At 45.0% G+C, this 19,388-nt stretch overlaps 1 protein-coding gene across 2 annotated transcripts in view; it reads left to right on the plus strand.

Annotated features, from left to right (window-relative positions):
• LOC147629928 (E3 ubiquitin-protein ligase UPL6-like) overlaps positions 1-19,388 on the plus strand; it is a 124,561-nt gene that overhangs the window by 93,880 nt on the left and 11,293 nt on the right. For both annotated transcript variants that reach the window (XM_086811458.1, XM_086811459.1), the window contains exons 20-25: positions 9,289-9,459; positions 9,575-9,664; positions 9,763-9,843; positions 9,955-10,028; positions 10,426-10,497; positions 10,592-10,684. In XM_086811458.1, the coding sequence (XP_086667584.1) occupies positions 9,289-9,459; positions 9,575-9,664; positions 9,763-9,843; positions 9,955-10,028; positions 10,426-10,497; positions 10,592-10,684 (581 nt within the window). The remainder of the gene's footprint in view (positions 1-9,288; positions 9,460-9,574; positions 9,665-9,762; positions 9,844-9,954; positions 10,029-10,425; positions 10,498-10,591; positions 10,685-19,388) is intronic.

The raw sequence follows: 19,388 nt of genomic DNA on the forward strand, positions 1-19,388 counted from the left end.
TCACAAAACTCAAAACTTGAGAACTTTAGAGAAGGCAAGTAACCAAAACGAGACAATTGCTCCATTCCTTTGACACTCATGTGTCCCAACCGGCTATGCCACATAGAGATTTCCGGCAGCTCGGTTGCATTTACATTAACATGGTGACAAACACCAGCATGCATGAAGTAAAGAGTGTCCACCTTAGAGTCTCTGGCAACAACCAGTGAGCCCTTACTAATCTTCCACTTTCCACGACCAAATGTGGTAACATAATCATCATCATCAAGCTGTCCAGTAGAAAGCAGGTTCTTCTTGATCTCAGGCACATGCCTGACATCATGGGGCATAAGCTGTGAGCCATCTGAAAACACAAGCCTCACATCACCTCTGCCAAGAATCTTGCATGCATGGTTGTCACCCAAATAAACTACTCCTTCATTGCCAGCAGTATACCTGACATACAAGTCTCTGCAACCTGTGACATGAAAGGAGGCACCTAAATCAATGATCCACGAGTGCATACCATGACCATCTCCTGCAAGGAGTGAATGGGCATCAAGTGAAGATGTGAATAGGACTTCATCCTCACTGTCACCTGCATGTGACACATTGATTTCTTCAATCTTGACTCCACTTTTGCCCTTTGGCTTTGCATCTTTGGCTTCATCTTTATCTTTGTCTTTGTCTTTTCCTTTGCCCTTTTCCTTTTGATCATTCTTCCATTTGTAGCATTGCTTTTTGAAATGTCCCTTCTTGCCACAATAATGGCATTCCAAGTCCTTTTTGGAGTGGGACTTGCTCCTTCCCCGTTCTTGGCATTTACCCCTTTGCTGGGATCTGCATTTATTGCATTGGACTTTCCAACAGAGTTGTTCTTCCTGTTCATCTCCTCTTGAAGGAGAGCACCCTCCACATCTGCATATGACAGCATAGCATTTGAATTGCTAGTGGCTGTCCTGAATGTGTCCCAACTCTCTGGCAAAGTGCATAAGAGAAAGGTGGCTTTGAACTCATCGTCCATTGCCAACTTTTGATTGATGACCTGGTTGACAACACCATTAAACTCATTTAGATGGGCTGTCATAGACGCCCCTTCCTTCATTTGAAGACCTATAAGTTTCTTCAACGAATACACTTTGCTTGAGGCACTTTGCTGGGCATACGAGTCGTGCAATCTTTGCCACATTCCCCAAGCTGTCTTCTCTTCACGTATGCTGAATAGTAAAGTGTCTGACACAGACAACATGATAGTGTATCTTGCTAGCTCATCCATATCTTCCCATTCTTCAGCAGTAAGAGAAGCGGGCATTACACCCCTTTTTTTGATGGGCTTGTGCTGCTTCTTCTGGAGCAACACATTATAGCACTGGGTTTGCCAAATGTCATAATTATGTGAGCCTTCAAGCTTCTTGATGTGAAGCAATGAAGAGCTCACACCTGTGGTTGCCATAGCAATATGCAACCTTTGTCAATGCCTGACTCCCTGCAAGATGTGCAACACTGCACCAAAAGCACACAAAGTGCTCACAGTTGTTCTCCCAAAGTTTATCTCCCACTGCGGAAGCACGAATGCAACTCTCCTCCCACTGAATGTGATAAAATCACCAAAATCTGGTTGCTGCAGATTTATGACAGCACCTTAGATGTGCTCTGTTTCCCTGCCAAAGTACTGTACAACAGTACTAAGTGCTCACCAATGATGTATCAAATCTGTACCGTCAAGTACAGCAGCTGAAAATGAACCTTTTCCTCACTCAAATCAATGTACAGCCATGCCAAAACTTGTACAAAGTTGTACCAAATCAATGTACAGCCATGCCAAAACTTGTACAAAGTTGGGGTAAATTATGCCCACCCTTGTAGTGTGTACAAGCCCATAAGTTTTATAGTACATAGTACACTTAGTACTTTTAATGTACTAAGTGCACTATGTGTACTAGAGCAAATATACATGTGTGATAGGGGAGTCACACACTCAATACTTTGGGTTGACTTATCCCCACATGTCTCTCTTTCTCTCTCCCTTCTTCTTTATGTGTGTCTCCCACATGAAACCCTAGCTCTCTCCCTTCAACTGGTATCAGAGCTCTGTGTGTGGTCTTGAGACAGCAGGACAGGCGTCTTCCAGTAGTACCCTTGCAGCCTTGTGTGTTTTCAGGTGTGGAGTCAACGCATGGTCTGGCGCAGCAGTCCCATGAGAGAGGTTGCGTGTGTGTAAGGCGCAGTCTTCGTGTGCAGTGGGCAGCGACTGTGTGTCCCTGCGTTGAAACCAGTGTGTGTCCCTGCGTTGGGCAGCAATTGTGTGTCCCTGCGTTGAACCAGTCGCAGGCAGGTGGGCGGATATGCGCATGCAGGCAGGCGGGTATGCACACTCAGGCGGACACGTAAAAGAAGCTCCTTCAACTGGCGCCGGCGTGACTTCGACTCCGTGCGCGACCTCATCACCAAGAAGGTCATCGCCGTCGAGCTCGACCCTCGCATGGTTCTCGAACTCCAGTGCTGCGTGCAGGGCAGAGCTTACGCTACCTGCCTTTAGCCACTGCACAAACTGCGCAGCCCGACTACACGGGTCTGGTCAGCCTCTCGACTATTGCACGTGAGCCGCCTTATTGCACCCGCCATAACTCTGCTTTCGCCACTACCTGCCAGCTCATAGCCAGCCCCCCTAATCAGCGCTGCCTGTCTACGCCAACCTGCACCAGTTGCCCACCCATCTACGCCAACTTCACATGCCTGACAATCAGCAGCATCCGTATCTGCAGAGCAGCAGCAGCAGCAGCAGCACACGAGTCAGCAAATATGACGCCCCCCCTTTTCTGCAACAGAAATAAAAAATTTTCAGAGGTATTTGCTTCAATTTTGGGATTTTGCATGTCCATTTTCATCAATTGAGCAGGTACAGGTCCTAATGGCTCAGATGTGAGCACAATTGGCAACAATTGGGTGACATTCGTCACATTCCGGGTCAATTTGCAGGAAATTGGGTGTTAACATTTGGGGCTTTTGATGTAATTGTGCCATTGGGCATTCATACATGCTGTATGATGTGAGCAATCTCACATTCGGGACTAAATTGCAGGAAATTGGAGTGCAAATCAAAGGGCTTTTGTGCCAATTGGGTTGATTTGCATGCGGGCACTGGCATTTGATGCTTTGGGCAATGTGTTGATGCCTGTCAAGCACTCAATGTGCCAGTAAATCAAAGGGCTTTTATGTATTGGATGTATATGTGGCCAGGGGGAAGCATTGTGAAGACTTGGATGCCTTCATGTGCATTAATGTACCATTCATGATCAGAAATTGATCTTGAATCAAGGGCTTTTCAAGATTTTGTGCTTGTTGAGCTTGGCAAAGCAATAGGGAAGACTCTTATGCCTTGAATCCTCAGAAATCTACTTGCAGTCAAGGGGCTTTTGCCCAATTTCTGTCCGGGAATGTTGTATGCAGTGGTGGGGACTGTCAAGGTCTGATTTTCACTCATTTGGACAGCCAGGAGAGCATTCATTGCTACTGTACTTGCTAGTACAGACTTGGTACAACTTTGTACAAGTTTTGGCATGGCTGTACATTGATTTGAGTGAGGAAAAGACTCATTTTTAACTGTTGTACTTGCCGGTACAGATTTGGTACATCATTGGTGAGCACTTAGTACTGTTGTACAGTACTTTGGAAGGGGAACAGAGCACATCTAAGGTGCTGTCATAAATCTGCAGCAACCAGATTTTGGTGATTTTATCACATTCAGTGGGAAAAGAGTTGCATTCGTGCTTCCGCAGTGGGAGATAAACTTTGGGAGAACAACTGTGAGCACTTTGTGTGCTTTTGGTGCAGTGTTTGCACATCTTGCACGGAGTTAGGCATTGACTGTGTCAAAGGTTGCATATTGCTATGGCAACCACAGGTGAGAGCTCTTCATTGCTTCACATTAAAAAGCTTGAAGGCTCACATAATTATGACATTTGGCAAACCCAGTGCTATAATGTGTTGCTCCAGAAGAAGCAGCACAAGCCCATCAAAGAAAGGGATGTAATGCCCGCTTCTCTTACTGCTGAAGAATGGGAAGATATGGATGAGTTGGCAAGATCCACCATCATGTTGTCTGTGTAAGACACTTTACTTTTCAGCATACGTGAAGAGAAGACAGCTTGGGGAATGTGGCAAAGATTGCAGGACTTGTATGCCCAGCAAAGTGCCTCAAGCAAAGTGTATTAGTTGAAGAAACTCATAGGTCTTCAAATGAAGGAAGGGGCGTCTATGACAGCCCATCTAAATGAGTTTAATGGTGTTGTCAGCCAGGTCATCAATCAAAAGTTGGCAATGGACGATGAGTTCAAAGCCACCTTTCTCTTATGCACTTTGCCAGAGAGTTGGGACACATTCAGGACAGCCACTAGCAATTCAAATGCTATGCTGTCATATGCAGATGTGGAGGGTGCTCTCCTTCAAGAGGAGATGAACAGGAAGAACAACTCTGTTGGAAAGTCCAATGCAATAAATGCAGATCCCAGCAAAGGGGTAAATGCCAAGAACGGGGAAGGAGCAAGTCCCACTCCAAAAAGGACTTGGAATGCCATTATTGTGGCAAGAAGGGACATTTCAAAAAGCAATGCTACAAATGGAAGAATGATCAAAAGGAAAAGGGCAAAGGAAAAGACAAAGACAAAGATGAAGCCAAAGATGCAAAGCCAAAGGGCAAAAGTGGAGTCAAGATTGAAGAAATCAATGTGTCACATGCAGGTGACAGTGAGGATGAAGTCCTATTCACATCTTCACTTGATGCCCATTCACTCCTTGCAGGAGATGGTCATGGTATGCACTCGTGGATCATTGATTTAGGTGCCTCCTTTCATGTCACAGGTTGCAGAGACTTGTATGTCAGGTATACTGCTGGCAATGAAGGAGTAGTTTATTTGGGTGACAACCATGCATGCAAGATTCTTGGCAGAGGTGATGTGAGGCTTGTGTTTTCAGATGGCTCACAGTTTATGCTCCATGATGTCAGGCATGTGCCTGAGATCAAGAAGAACCTGCTTTCTACTGGACAGCTTGATGATGATGATTATGTTACCACATTTGGTCGTGGAAAGTGGAAGATTAGTAAGGGCTCACTGGTTGTTGCCAGAGACTCTAAGGTGGACACTCTTTACTTCATGCATGCTGGTGTTTGTCACCATGTTAATGTAAATGCAACGGAGCTGCCGGAAATCTCTATGTGGCATAGCCGGTTGGGACACATGAGTGTCAAAGGAATGGAGCAATTGTCTCGTTTTGGTTACTTGCCTTCTCTAAAGTTCTCAAGTTTTGAGTTTTGTAAGCATTGTATATATGGCAGGCAACTCCAGTGCCCCCACAAGAAAGCTCTTGGACAGAAAGATGCTCAGTTAGAGCTTGTGCATACAGATGTGTGTGAGATGCCTCAGCTTTCTTTGGGAGGGGCAAAATATTTTGTGTCCTTTATTGATGATGCCACACGTAAGGTGTGGGTTTATCCTCTTCGTTTGAAGAGTGATATATTCTCAGTGTTTGAGAAGTTTGTTGCTCATGTTGAGAATCAAACTGGCAAAACACTGAAGGCTTTGCGTTCCGACAATGGTGGAGAGTATATGTCCAAACAGTTTCAGGACTTTTGTGATGCTAAAGGCAACAAGAGGGAGCTCTCTACTTCTTATGATCCTCCACAAAACGGGACAGCAGAGAGGATGAACAGGACCATTCAGGAGAAGGTCCGTTCTATGTTGTCACATGCTGCGTTACCTCATGGTTTTTGGGCTGATGCTGTTATGACAGCCGTTCATCTTATAAACAGGTCACCTAACACGAGGCTTGGTGGGAAAGTGCCAGAGGAAGTATGGACAGGGAAGCCTTCGTCCTACAAGCACTTGAGAGTGTTTGGTTGCGTTGCGTACGTGCACATACGCAGGGAAATACGCACCAAACTTGATCCTAAGTCTCACAAATGCATATTCCTAGGATATGGTGACAGAGGTGAAATGGGGTATAGACTTTGGAATCCAGTGAATAGAAAGATTATACGCAGCAATGATGTCATTTTTGATGAAACATGCATGTATAAGGAACCTGCAAGGCAACAGGAGCCTGGCAGAGTCATCTTTGATGATGATGGACATCATGGACAACAACCAAGGGCTGTAAATCAGCCATTACAGCAACAAAAGCAGCCCTTAAATGGTGCTGGAAATGGTCCAAATGGACAGCCAGAGATGGCAGAAGATATCCCTATGGATATCCCACAGATAGAGGAGATACCGGGCATGATCTTTCAACCTTATGGCATGGAACAGGAGCCACCAATAGGTGATATGCAGGCTGGCAGCAACCTGCAAATGATGGTCATTGGGTACGAAGACCCTCCAGACCCCCTGACAGGTTTGTACCAGGGGTTGACTACTTGATACTCACTGACTGTGGGGAGCCCTCTTGTTATAAGGAGGCTTTACAGAGGGCAGACAAGGCTCTTTGGGAGCGTGCTATGAAGTCAGAGATGGATTCTCTGCACAAAAATGGAACATGGAAGTTGGTGCATTTGCCTACAGGCAAGAAGGTTTTGCCATGCAAGTGGGTTTACAAGCTCAAAGTTGCACCTGATGCAAAGCCAAGATACAAAGCTAGGTGAGTGGCTAAGGGCTTCAAGCAGGAATATGGTGTGGACTTTGATGAGATCTTGTCTCCAGTGGTCAAAATGACCACACTTGGAGCTGTATTAGCTTTGGTTGCTCATGATGATCTAGATTTGATTCAAATGGATGTGAAGACTGCTTTTCTTCACGGTGATCTCCATGAGGAGATATATATGCAACAGCCAGAGGGTTATGCAGTGAATGGAAAGGAGAAGCTTTTATGCAAGCTGAAAAAGAGTCTTTATGGGCTCAAACAGGCACCAAGGGAATGGTATCATAAATTTGATACATTCATGAAATCCCAGGATTTCAGGAGGAGTGACATAGATCACTGCTTATACACCAAGAAAGCTTTGGATGGCAGTCTATTGATCCTCATCTTGTATGTTGATGATATGTTGATTGCCGGGAAATCTCGTAAAGAGATGGATGCCTTAAAGCAGAGGCTGCATCAGACCTTTGATATGAAGGATTTGGGTGATGCAAATCACATTTTGGGTATGCGGATACTTCGGGACAGAAATCAGCATGTGTTGTATTTGTCTCAGAAGGAATACATTGGCAAAGTTTTGCAGAGGTTCAATATGGAAGGGGGGAAGAAGACTAGTACTCCTTTGCCTCCATATGTGAAACTCAGTGCTATGGACAGCCCACAGTCGGATAGTGATAGGGCTGATATGGCCAAGGTTCCGTATGCTTCAGCTTGTGGCAGTCTCATGTATGACATGGTTGCTACGAGACCGGACATTGCATTTGCAGTGGGAGTGGTTACTAGATACATGGCCAACCCTGGCAAGAAGCATTGGGAAGCAGTGAAAGGTGTCATGAGATACTTGAAGGGCACACAGGATATGTGCATATGCTTTGGCAAACAGGATGCATTAGTGCATGGTTACACGGATTTGGATTATGCCGGTCATCCAGATAACCGAAGTCTACTACCGGTTATGTGTTTACATTCACATGAGGTGCTGTGTCATGGATATCCAGGATGCAGAAGTGCACTGCCTTATCTACTACAGAGGCCGAGTATATTGCAGCCACAGAGGCTTGCAAGGAGGCATTATGGCTATCTCGGTTAGTGGTTGACTTGGGTTATACAGGGGATATTCCATTGTTGCATTGTGACAGTCAGAGTGCCATCCAGTTGGCAAAGAACCCTGTCTTTCATGCAAAGACGAAGCATGTGGATGTGGAGCGGTTTGCTCATTGTAGACACTTGATGGGCATTGGATGAGGCCAGTTTCAGCCTTGATATGGCCTTGTATATTATCATGTACATGCTGATTTTTCTTTTCGTTCATTTAAGGGCACTTTGCCTTTAAGTGGGAGGTTGTTGGGGTAAAGGCATTATGCTCATCCTTGTAGTGTGTACAAGCCCATAAGTTTTATAGTACATAGTACACTTAGTACTTTTAATGTACTAAGTGCACTATGTGTACTAGAGCAAATATACATGTGTGATAGGGGAGTCACACACTCATACTTTGAGTTGACTTATCCCCACATGTCTCTCTCTCTCTCTCTCTCTCTCCCTTCTTCTCTGTGTGTGTCTCCCACATGAAACCCTATCTCTCTCCCTTCAGTGGTTGCATCTCTGCTCATGAGTAGGTGGTATATATCCCAGTATTGTGCCTCCTCATATGCACGCCTCTTACGGCGTGTGAGGGTCCTCATCTGTCGGCTCGCCTGTCTCTGTGCAATGGTCCCTAGTGCTATCTGGGCACGGAGGTGTCTATATAGCTCTCTGCACTCATCATCATACCACCGATTCTGGGGCATGCTCCCAGATCTATCTGTGTGTGCAATGTGTGTATGAAGAGGGAATCTGCGGGTGGCGGCCGTATGTAGTAGAGATGACAGCTGGGTGGTGAGTGTGTCTAGAGGTGACAGGGGATCCATCTGGAGTAGCCGGTCATATACATGATGCTCATATATGTTTGCCAAGTCATGGGTGAAGTAGAAGCTGTATGCGATGCCTGTGTGGGCTGTGTGGGTGCTGGTGTGGAGCTCGCCAGTGACAGTAAGAGGTACGTGTGATCCGCACCAAAAATGATACAATAGTGCTGTGGATATACTAAGCCATGGATAGCTGAAAAGGAAAACATCTAACACTAGTGTATGTAGGTGTAATCAGCAGATGATCATGCGTAGAGTGAGATATGCCGTGGATATACTAAGCGATGGAAAGCTCAAAAGGACAACATCTAACACTAGTGTATGTAGGTGTAATGAGCAGATGATTATGTGTAGAGTGAGATATGCCTAGATCCGCTAATGATGATACTGGCATCGGCTAGAACTGATCTGATTGTGGAGGGAATGTCAGGCCTCTGTGATGGGAGCATGTCAGAACTGATCTGATGGATGGAGAGAGAGAGAGAGAGAGAGAGAGAGAGAGAGAGAGAGAGATGAAATGTTATATTAACGTCTTCAAAAGGCCATAATGACCTATGAGACCAAAAAGTTACATCATGGTGGATCTGATACAATGTCTGGATAAAAAACCAGAAAATGAAAAAGAAAAATAAAGATGATACTATTGGCACCTACTGTCAGAACTGATCTAATGGATGGAGAGAGAGAGAGAGAGAGAGAGAGAGAGAGAGGGAGGGAGGGAGGGAGGGAGGGAGGGAGCATCTACTGAAGACCCACTCCTCAATTGCAGCGTTATGAAGGGGATTTGACACAGCTGGGTCTGTATTTTGTGATTGAGAATAATGAGTATGGTGAGCATGACCAGATTGAGCTTCTCCCTGGTGGGAAGGATATCCAGGTGGCCAATGATAACGTGATCAGATACATTCACCTTGTTGCTAATCACCGTCTCAATAGCCAGGTCTGATATATTCTATGGCTTAGCTCAGATAAGATCTGTGGTTAAGGCTGTCATTATCGAGGTTTTGGTTGGGTGTATCTTTTTAGATGCAAAAATTGAATGGTTTGTTTGCCAGATCCGCCAGCAAAGCTACCACTTTTTGCATGGATTTCAACAGCTGATTCAAACAAAGTGGATAGACATGTTCAATGAACATGAACTGCAGGTACAGATTGGATGGATTCAATGGTTGCAATGTACAGTTGTGTACATGTGGAAGCGTGGTATGGATTCCATGATCCATGTATGATGTATACTTTGCAGGTCCTTATTTCAGGATCATTAGAGGGTCTGAATGTGGATGACCTCCGGTTGAATGCACACTATGCTGGTGGCTATAGTGAGGTTGGTGTTTAGTTCTCAAACTTGTTTAGACCTGTTGTTGAACAAGGGCACATACTGAGGATGCAACTTCTTTGTTGCTGCCCAATCTAATTGCATTCCTAAATTTGATAGAATCATCCTGTCATTGAGATGTTTTGGGAGATCATGAAAACATTCGATTCAAATCTTCAACAAAAGTTTCTCAAGTAAGTTCCTTTATCTGACTATCTAAATGGTCCCACACACATGCACAGGCACAGGCACGGCTTTTGTTTATGGTGTTTTTTGCAGGCGTGGAGACTAAGGCAGAGGCACTGGTACTAAGGCACTTACATCTACACATTTTGCACAGAGTACATAAGTACATATAAGAGTACAGTTATATGGGTTAGGCAGCAGGATCTATTCGGAGTGATTGTGACTGGACCTGCTTTAACAGCAGGTCTCAGTTTTGAAGCCTGTCATCTTAACGCAATAAAAAACTTGCCAAAAAATTGTTGCTTTTTCTTGAAGCACTTACGAGACTAAAAAGCAGGTAAAGAAACAGAAAATAAAGCTACATATGAAGACTGTTTGAGAAGTGCAGTTGCAATGTGGATGCAGGTTTGTTACTGGTTGTTCTCGTGGACCCTTGTTGGGCTTTAAATACCTCGAACCGCAATTCTGTATCCAACGGTATGTGTCTATTTGTAACATTATTAAGCTTTGCTTAGCTAAGTTGGTGGAAAAACTGGTGCCTGATACAACTTGAGGGCGGTCATCAACATAGAGCTGCCCCAGAGGAGGTGTCTGATGACATGTTGGATCGCCTGCCTACTTCAGCTACTTGTATGAATCTGCTCAAGCTTCCTCCATATAAAAGGTATAGAAATGCTTGGTTTTTTCAGAGCTGTTTCTTTTTTGTTGCTTTGGGTGGGGTTGGGGTTGGGGGGGGGGGGGGGTGGGTGGGTTGTGGAAGACACTTCTATTAAGCATGAAAAAATGTACAAAAGGGAGATTTCAAACCTGAAGGACCAGCAGGTCCTAGGGTTAGGCAATGGCTGCAGCAGCTATGGGGGCTGAAACTCCATAGCGTGGAGAGAGAGAAGTATTATCGTCCATTGGGGCCAAATATGACCCATGGGACCAACAAACTAGTACAAGCCCAAAAAAACGAAGTCTCCTTATGTTACTTTGAAGGGTAAAACTAGCAAGCTAGTGTGTGGTGTAATGTGACTCAAGCTCCTCTCTATGTTTGAAGAGTCGAGTGATGAATGCCCCCAAAACAATGGGTGTGGCTGTAAGCGATACTTGTGGCAGCTGTGTGTGGCCTTCAAGGAGTTTGCACCACTGAGCCCTTGGTGATATCCTGCACATCTTCTCTTTCCAAATGCCATCCATTCTGTATAGATAAAAAGACCGGTGCATCATCCTCCCCCTGCATGGGGAGGCCCATAACCTGCAGAGGAACACCTGTCCTTAAGAAGACTCCCAACCACAAGTGATCTAGTGGTTGATTATGGCAGCATCAATCTGCGATCCTCTGACTAGTGCTCCTCAGATGCTGCAATCCAGCACTGTGGGGAAGAGTCTCCGAGCTCGTCCACTGAAAATGCATAGTTGCCCCAAGAGGTATACCATACTCATCCAAGATCAAGTGACCACATAATGGGCTGTTTGTTCGTGGAGGTATGTGAACCAAGAACCTCCTCATGCAATCCCAAGCATTTAGAAGGGATCTAACCAAAGGGGAGGATGGAGGGTGATGTTCTGCCTCCAAAAAGATAAAGTGTGGGCTGTATATCTAGTCACCTTCTCTAACTGGAGTACACCTTGTAACCTACTGCATGAGAAAGTCCTTCCGTGGCTTAGTGCCAGGAAGAAATCCTTTGACAATCATATTACTAAGCAACGCCTTACACTACACCTCTGGGTCTATGATGTTCAATCCTCCGTCTTGCTTGGGTAGGATAATGGTTTCCCAAGCAACTCTAGCCTTGGTGTGTACAGGGCCCTCTAATCTTGGTCAAAGAAAATTCCGAATGAGACAACGTAATTGGCAAATTGATTTCCTATGAAAAACCCAACAAGAAGTGATAAACCAAGCAATGGCCAGCAACACTTGGTTAATCAAGGCTCTAGATGCCAAATCAAGCTTCCTACTACTCCAATGCTGAAGTTTTCTTTAAATGCTCATGAACACAAGCGCAAACAGTTGTGCTGGGGTGATGTTAATGCCAACGTGGCAGCCAAGGTATCTGGTAGTGCATCCTCTCTCAATCCAAGAAACCCTACATCCAAACCCCAATCTACCTGCTGAGAATTAGTGGTCCAAAATCCCACTGACTTGTGCCAGTTAATGGTGGCTAGTGCTGCCAAACAACACATTTCCAACGCTGTCTGGAACGCATAGAGACATACATGGGTATCATCTGGTAACTCTGAGCCCAATAACTCTTCCTCTGTGCGTAGAGGCAATATGAGGCCTGAGACTCCTGGGCTAGCGTGAATGCACTAGCTTGTAGCCTCCACTACTATGAGGTACAATAAGGAAGCTAGGGGGCATCCCTGTCACGCTAACGGGAAATCTGTAATCTCTCATCACATCTCCGATAAGAGGCCAAAACTGTGCTATGGGCCTCCCTATACATGCATGAAACCCCTTTGATTGAGTCCTTGGAAAACCCCATATGTGCTGTCATCCTTCTAAGAAGTCCCGATCCACTCTTGTAGGAGATATACACATTTTGTAGTGGATATGTATGTAGGAGTTATAAGTTTATTAGTCCTAGGCACTAGGCACATAATTTATTTTGGGTGTTTGTATGCTTTGTGGTTTTTGTAGACTTTAACCCCTTGGTCCTTAGACGTAGGGGGGCACCTTCACTTTTGTTGCTATGAGATTCTCTGACATGACTCTTACGTGTGAGCTTCCAGTGCCATCTTTTCTCTCTTATTTGGTTTTACGACTCTGTATATGTGCTATCTGCAGGTGGAGGTTTCCATTGCTTCCACTCTTTAACTTTGGTAACATTTGTTATCAGATCCTGGTCGACCTTATGACTGAAGTGTTGTTCCAGCAAGGTGAAATTTTGTAGCAAAGGTGATGAAGCGGGTGGCGAATCAGCAGCAAACAGGTGAAGGTGGCGCTCTGTACAAGTGCAACGGAGCGGTGCTGAGGCGGTGCTATACCAAGCAAAGCGGTGCACTGAACAACTGCAACTGGCAAGCACATCCCACATATGGAACTTGACTCGACTTTTATGCTAGCACAAGTGACTTGACTTTGAAAATGCCATGAGGGACATGATATGTTGTGCTTAGGATTTACACTTGGGAACATTTTGGCTTTCACAACCTGACTCGCGACTCTTATGCCCTTAGCACATTTTGGTCTCCGGCAATTTGACACTGTAGTGGGTTACACACCGGCATGGAAGTAGGGAGCTACTAGACATATCACGTTTAGACTTGATGTATTAAACTCTTTTTGCAAGATGTGGACGATGGGAGGAGTGTCTCATGTGTAGACCACTCTTCATACTGCGTAAAAGGCATAGGCTTGCTAATGGCAAGCAAAGTCAAATGAAGGATGTGCTTTATTTGCCGGACATAAAGAAGAACTTAGTGTTAGTGCCGTCTATTGCTATGCAGGGCTTGCATGTGGAGTTTCAAAGGTGAGAAGTGTCTCATCAAAGACCCTTCTAATCATAGTTACCACGGAACGGGAACGTTCCAGGAACGTCGAATGCTAGAACGGGAGCGGATCGGGAACATCGCGGAACGCCACGTCATATGACATGTCAGCATATGACACAAAAAAATGTAACTTTTTGTATACGGATAGCCAAATATGCTTCATAATATTTGCTCCCCCAAGACATGAACATACATTTCTGCAAGCAAAACCTTAACCCCCCCCCCCCCCCCCGCGGAACGTCCCGACGTTCCGGGAACATGCCTTCGCCCGGAACGGCGTTCCGGCGTTCCAGGAAGGCGGAACGACGTTCCGTGGTAACTATGCTTCTAATGGGTTTCAGATTGTCTCCACTGGCACACAATCCATATTCAGTTGCAAATGATACTCCCTCTTTGCAAGAGTTAAAACGTGGCATGCACGTTTTGGGCATGTAAAGTTTGGGAGTCCGATGCTTCTATAGAAGCATAACGTGATAGAATGTATGCCACCTGTTGAGATACCAACAGATCATGTATGTGAGGGCTACATTCTGGGCAAAATACATCGAAAGTCCTTCCCTCAAGATGGTGTGGTGAGAGCTGAATGTAAATTAGAGCTCATTTATAGCGATGTTTGTGGTCCAATGAGGACTCCATCCATGGGAGGACACATGTAGTTTGTCACATTCATATATGACTTATCAATATTCACATGGGTATATCCGATGAAAGAAGAATCCGAGGTGTTCTTGCATTTTCAGCACTTCAAGGCAATGGTTGAAAATGTTGTGGGGTGTAAAATTCTTATACTTCGTATAGATAGAGGAGGTGAATACATGTCAAATGTTTTCAAGGCATATTTGCAGGGGAAATGTATTAAGCATCAATTCATAGTGCCATATACACCACAACAAAATGGTGTAGCAAAAAGAAAGAATAGATCTTTGATGGAAATGGCAAGATGCATGCTAAAAGGTAAAGAGTTGCCACACAAGTTTTGGCTTGAGGTGCATTTTATGTGCAACTCATGTAATTAACAGATGCCCCATGAAGGCCTTGAAGACCATCACACCGTTCGAGGCGTGACATGAGCGGAAGCCCAAAGTTGACTACTTTCGTGTGTTTGGTAGTTTGGCATATGCTCATGTACCCCGGGAGAAAAGGACAAGCTGGATGATAAAGCTGTGAAATGTATGTTTGTGGGTTACAGTCATGACAGTAAAAGTTATAGACTTTATGACCTCAAAATTATTTCCAGTAGGGATGTCATATTTGCTGAAAATCTGGTTCAGCCACTTGCCTCTACACATAAGCAAGTTTCTGATGACCCGGATGACTTCTTTTGTCATCAAGTAACATTCCCACATTTTGAAATTTCTGAACAGCATGGTTTGGGACAACAAAGACCTCCGGATGAGCTTGGAAATCAGCCCACTAACGAGACTTATGGTCATACAGGTGTTGATGAAGCTGTAAGGGATGAACAGACAGCCATACAAGCTGATCGGTGCCCTTGAAGAGAGCAAGCTTGGTGCTCTATTTGAGAGCAGGACAAGGGCAGCAAGAAGGGGTGAGTCTAGCAGACCCGACATATATTATGCTTGCATGGGTAGCATGTTTGATTCAGAGGAACTGTCCTCGTATGAGCAAGCTCATGGCAATGAGCAATGGGAGTCAACCATGCATGATGAATATAGTTCCATACAAAGAAACAACACTTGGGATCTAGTTAACTTGCCTCCTGGCAAGAATGTTATTGGTATGAAGCGGGTGTACAAGGTAACGCAAACCAGATGGGTCCATTGAGAGGTACAAAGCAAGGTTGGTTGGAAAAGGCTACTCCCAAGAAAAAGGGATAGACTATGATGAAACCTTTGCCCCAACTTCAAAGATGACTACCATTAGGACAGCCACTGCCGCATCAATTGGACATGAAGACTGCATTTCTGAATGGGGGATCTTATGGAAGAGGTGTATGTACAACCTCCTCTTGGCTTTGTGATTGCAGGCCATAAAAGCAAAGTATGCCTTTTGAAGAAGGCATTCTATGGTCTCAAACAAGCTCCTCGAGCTTGGTATGAGAAGATCCATTCACATTTGCCAGCTAGGGATTCTAGAATAGTCCTACTAAGAGTATTCTATATGTGCAGAGAGATGGTTCAGACATTGTGATAGGCATCCTTTATGTGGATGACATGATCTTGACATGGAACATTGAGCTGAAAATTACAGCTTTTAAAGCTCAATTAGAGAAGGCTTGGTCGTTTACATTTCTATTTGGGCATATAGTTTATACAGTAGGATGGTGGCATAGGTATGTCTCAATCACAGTATGTTTGTGGGCTTTTGAAAAGGTTTTGCATGGAGGATTGCAAGTCTATTGCCACACCGGTTGAGATAGGTATGAAGCTTAGCAGTTTTGATGCTACCATGTATAGCCAAGTTGTGGGATGCCGCATCTACTTGTGTAGTATGATACAACTAGACATTGCGTATGGTGTTTCCCTTTTAAGCAAATTTATGTATAGCTCGGGGACAACATTGGCAAGTTGTCGAGCGTATCTTTAGATACCTCAGGGCAAACATACTTATCGATTGTTCTATGCCTGGGGGGAGAATTTAAGAGGCTGGCATTTCGATACACGACACTCGACCAATGGTTTTTGCTTTTTGTTGGGAAATTCTTCCATATCATGGCTTAGCAAAAAGCAACCTACAGTGGCGACTTCTTCATGTGAAGCTGAGTATGGCTGAGGAGGTTACTTGACGACTTGTATGCATGCCATTAGCAGGGTGCTACTCCCCTTCTTATAGATAGTGAGAGTGGTATGGCTGTTGCAAGAAATGCAAATTTTCACGCATGGACCAAGCACATGGAGGTGCATTATCACACTATGCGGGAGAGGCTTCATGCAGGTGACATTAGCCTCATCTATTGTCCATCACATGACGTGGCAGATCTCTTCACCAAGGCGCTTCCTTGAGAGAAGTTCGAAGCTTTCCGAAAAGCTTTGGGCGTGATTCCATTTGGGGATTGATCTACTCTGTACATGTACATTTCCACTAAGGGGGGTTTGTGTCACCAAAGCATCTAAATACAGGTTGCTGATATGTAAAAACACAACGCGCAAAAGAAAATAGAAAGTTTTGAAAAAAAGGTGACATGGCATTGATGATGTGGCGATGGTGACATGGCACTGACATGTGACAAGATAGCAGTGTAGGGTCACCTTACAGGCTTGGATTGTTGCGACTAGCTTTTGGAAAGCAAAAAATAAAAGCTTTTTAAATTATAAAAAGAGGAGAGCTTTTATTATAAAAAAGATGCTTTTTGGACTACAAGTGAGTTTTAAAGTGCTTTTGGGTGAGAACTATAAATTCAGCTATTCTCTCATTGTTGAGACATGTAAAAAGATGAGAGCTCTCTAGCTCTAGGAACTTGTACTCAAGATTCCTTCAAGGAGTTTTATCTAATATAACTCGGAGGGGGGGGGGGGGGGGGGGGGGCAGGTGTGGGTCGGCCCAAGGCTATTTCGACCCCTAGTGTGGTGTCTTCTCTCTCTGCTCTCTTTTGTTTATTTTCAAATTTTCTCAAGGTTTTACACGTGAAGTTGTTGTTTAAATGAAGATAAGCTAAGTACCCATGCCACAGCCCTTACGAGGGCCTGTTTCAATTTGTAGGAGATACACATTTTGTAGTGGGCATGTATGTAGGAGTTAGAAGTTTATTAGTCCTAGGCACTTGTCACATAGATTATTTGGGCTTTTTATACCTTAGAGTCACTTGTATGCTTTATGGTGATACATGGCATATTTTACTTGGATCCCTTGGTTCTTAGATGTAGGGGGGCACCTTTACTTTTGTTGCTATGAGATTCTCTGTAAACCGGTCTCGGTCTTCAGACGTAACCAAAGGGCGGTGCAAAAACAAACTTGCACACAAAACACTTCAACACCTTTGAGGACCAAGAAAAGGAAAACAAACAGGGGGAGCTAGAGTGCTCCTGCAAACATTACACGGACATCGATTGGCCCCAAAACGCAGTGGCGTCCCTTGCGGTATTTCTTTAGTGAGCTTTGATTACAATAAGGCTGGAAACTCAGCCGTCATAGTAGAACTCGTGAAGCCTGCAAAGACCTTGCATCATGGCTTCTTGTCCACTCGTCATCCACAAACAAGTCCAACCATTGTTCACATCAAAAGACTCTTTCACGTGAGTCCTGCATACAGAAGGTTTTTCCCATGATCAGGGCTACCACAACCATCCATAGCCTCTCACCCTATGAACAACATCACTCCTGACACATCCAATGCTTCTGCATCACAACAAAGACTCCCAACTTTTTCCCAAAAGAGAACTCGCATCACAGCACAACATACCATACAGTAGACACACCTGTACACTCCCTCTCTACCTTGCAAGGGTACTATCCATCTCCGTCACGGATTCCCTGTCCCCTATCCAATCAGTAGCAAGGTTGTACCAAACATGTGTCCGCTCTTGTGACCGTTGCCTGCATGTGACCTATCTCCTGGAGAAACCCAAATACATGTTTCCACACGAAACAAAGACCTGTTTCAGCAAACATCAGGTGACCTGTTTCCCCATGAAACATGTGTGCTGGCCCAGCATGAAACCCATGTCCTATTTCCACGTGAAAACATTCTTGGCACATACTCAAATGTAGTGCCAACACAACACACAAACAAAAGAGAGAGATCTTACTGAATATGTGTGGCTGTATTTTTGCCCCACAATTATGTTACATAGGTATGCCCAAAACTGCAGGTCCCTCTGTCCCTTCCAAGCAGGAAGAAAGCAATCTGCTCCATGGGCATTGGGTATGCACCCATGAGAGCTTGCGTCGCTCCCATGCCAAGAAACATAACCAGGTGACCTTGTACTTGCAGCCAATAACCCATGTACAGAGTGTACTTGCAACCAAGCAAAACAGCCAGTAAATAGTATCAGAACATCCCTGTACGGGTCTCAAAACAACCCCAGAATTTCTCATGTTCGTAGCCACATGCACTGCCACGAAACAATCCATAATCCCTTTCCAAAACAGTTGAACGTCATCGACATGATGTCTATGTTCATGAGGAACCAGCCCCTGGCCACCTGTATGTCCAGAGAAACCAGCCCCCTGCCTTATGCAAAATCATGCCTGCCCTCCATGAGAGAGATAGAACAGTCCTGCGTTTCCAGCAGGCCAGCCAGCCAGGTCATCCCAAGAAAAAGCACCAGTGCTGTTGGGCATTTCATAGCAAGGAAGGGAGGGAGAGAGAAAGTACATCCTCCTGGCTGCCTTTGCCCGACGAGGAGAAACACACACACTTCTCTGCTGCAGCCCGACTTCTGCTGTTCAGCCCTCCCCTTTTCACTAATAGAGAGTCGCCTAGCTGCCATGCCATCTGCTCGCCCATCTCCAAGTGAGAGAAAAAGAGAGCCCCTTGTTTTTCCACCAATAGAGAGGTGCATCCAGCCCTTTGCATTTTCACCAAAAGAGAGGCGCATCCAGCCCTCTGCGTTTTCACTAATAGAGAGGCGCATCGAGCCGTCTGCTTTTTAACCGATAAAGAGGCGCCTGCTGCAGCCCCCGAGTCCCTCTTCAGAAAAGCACACGCGTGGCCCCCCCATAATAGCTTATGGGCCACCATCCTTTCATAAAAAGTGTTCTTTTATTTTTAAGGCTTTCAGAGAAAAACACAGGGTCGTGACATACCCCCCTCTTGAAAAATAGCAAGCGTCCTCGATTGCACGCAATGGTATAGTAAGGCATCTTATGAGCAAAGACGCCCCATATGACAAAAGCAATGGCCCTCAAATGCATTTGGGTGATGAAACAATCATCCTGCACAATATGGCCACACTGTCACTTGAAAGTGAAACAACTCTTGGTTGTTC

This window comes from Cibotium barometz, chromosome 17 (assembly GCF_041138505.1).
Source record: "Cibotium barometz isolate CiBa-2024 chromosome 17, ASM4113850v1, whole genome shotgun sequence".
In the NCBI taxonomy this organism is placed as follows: Eukaryota; Viridiplantae; Streptophyta; class Polypodiopsida; order Cyatheales; family Cibotiaceae; genus Cibotium; species Cibotium barometz.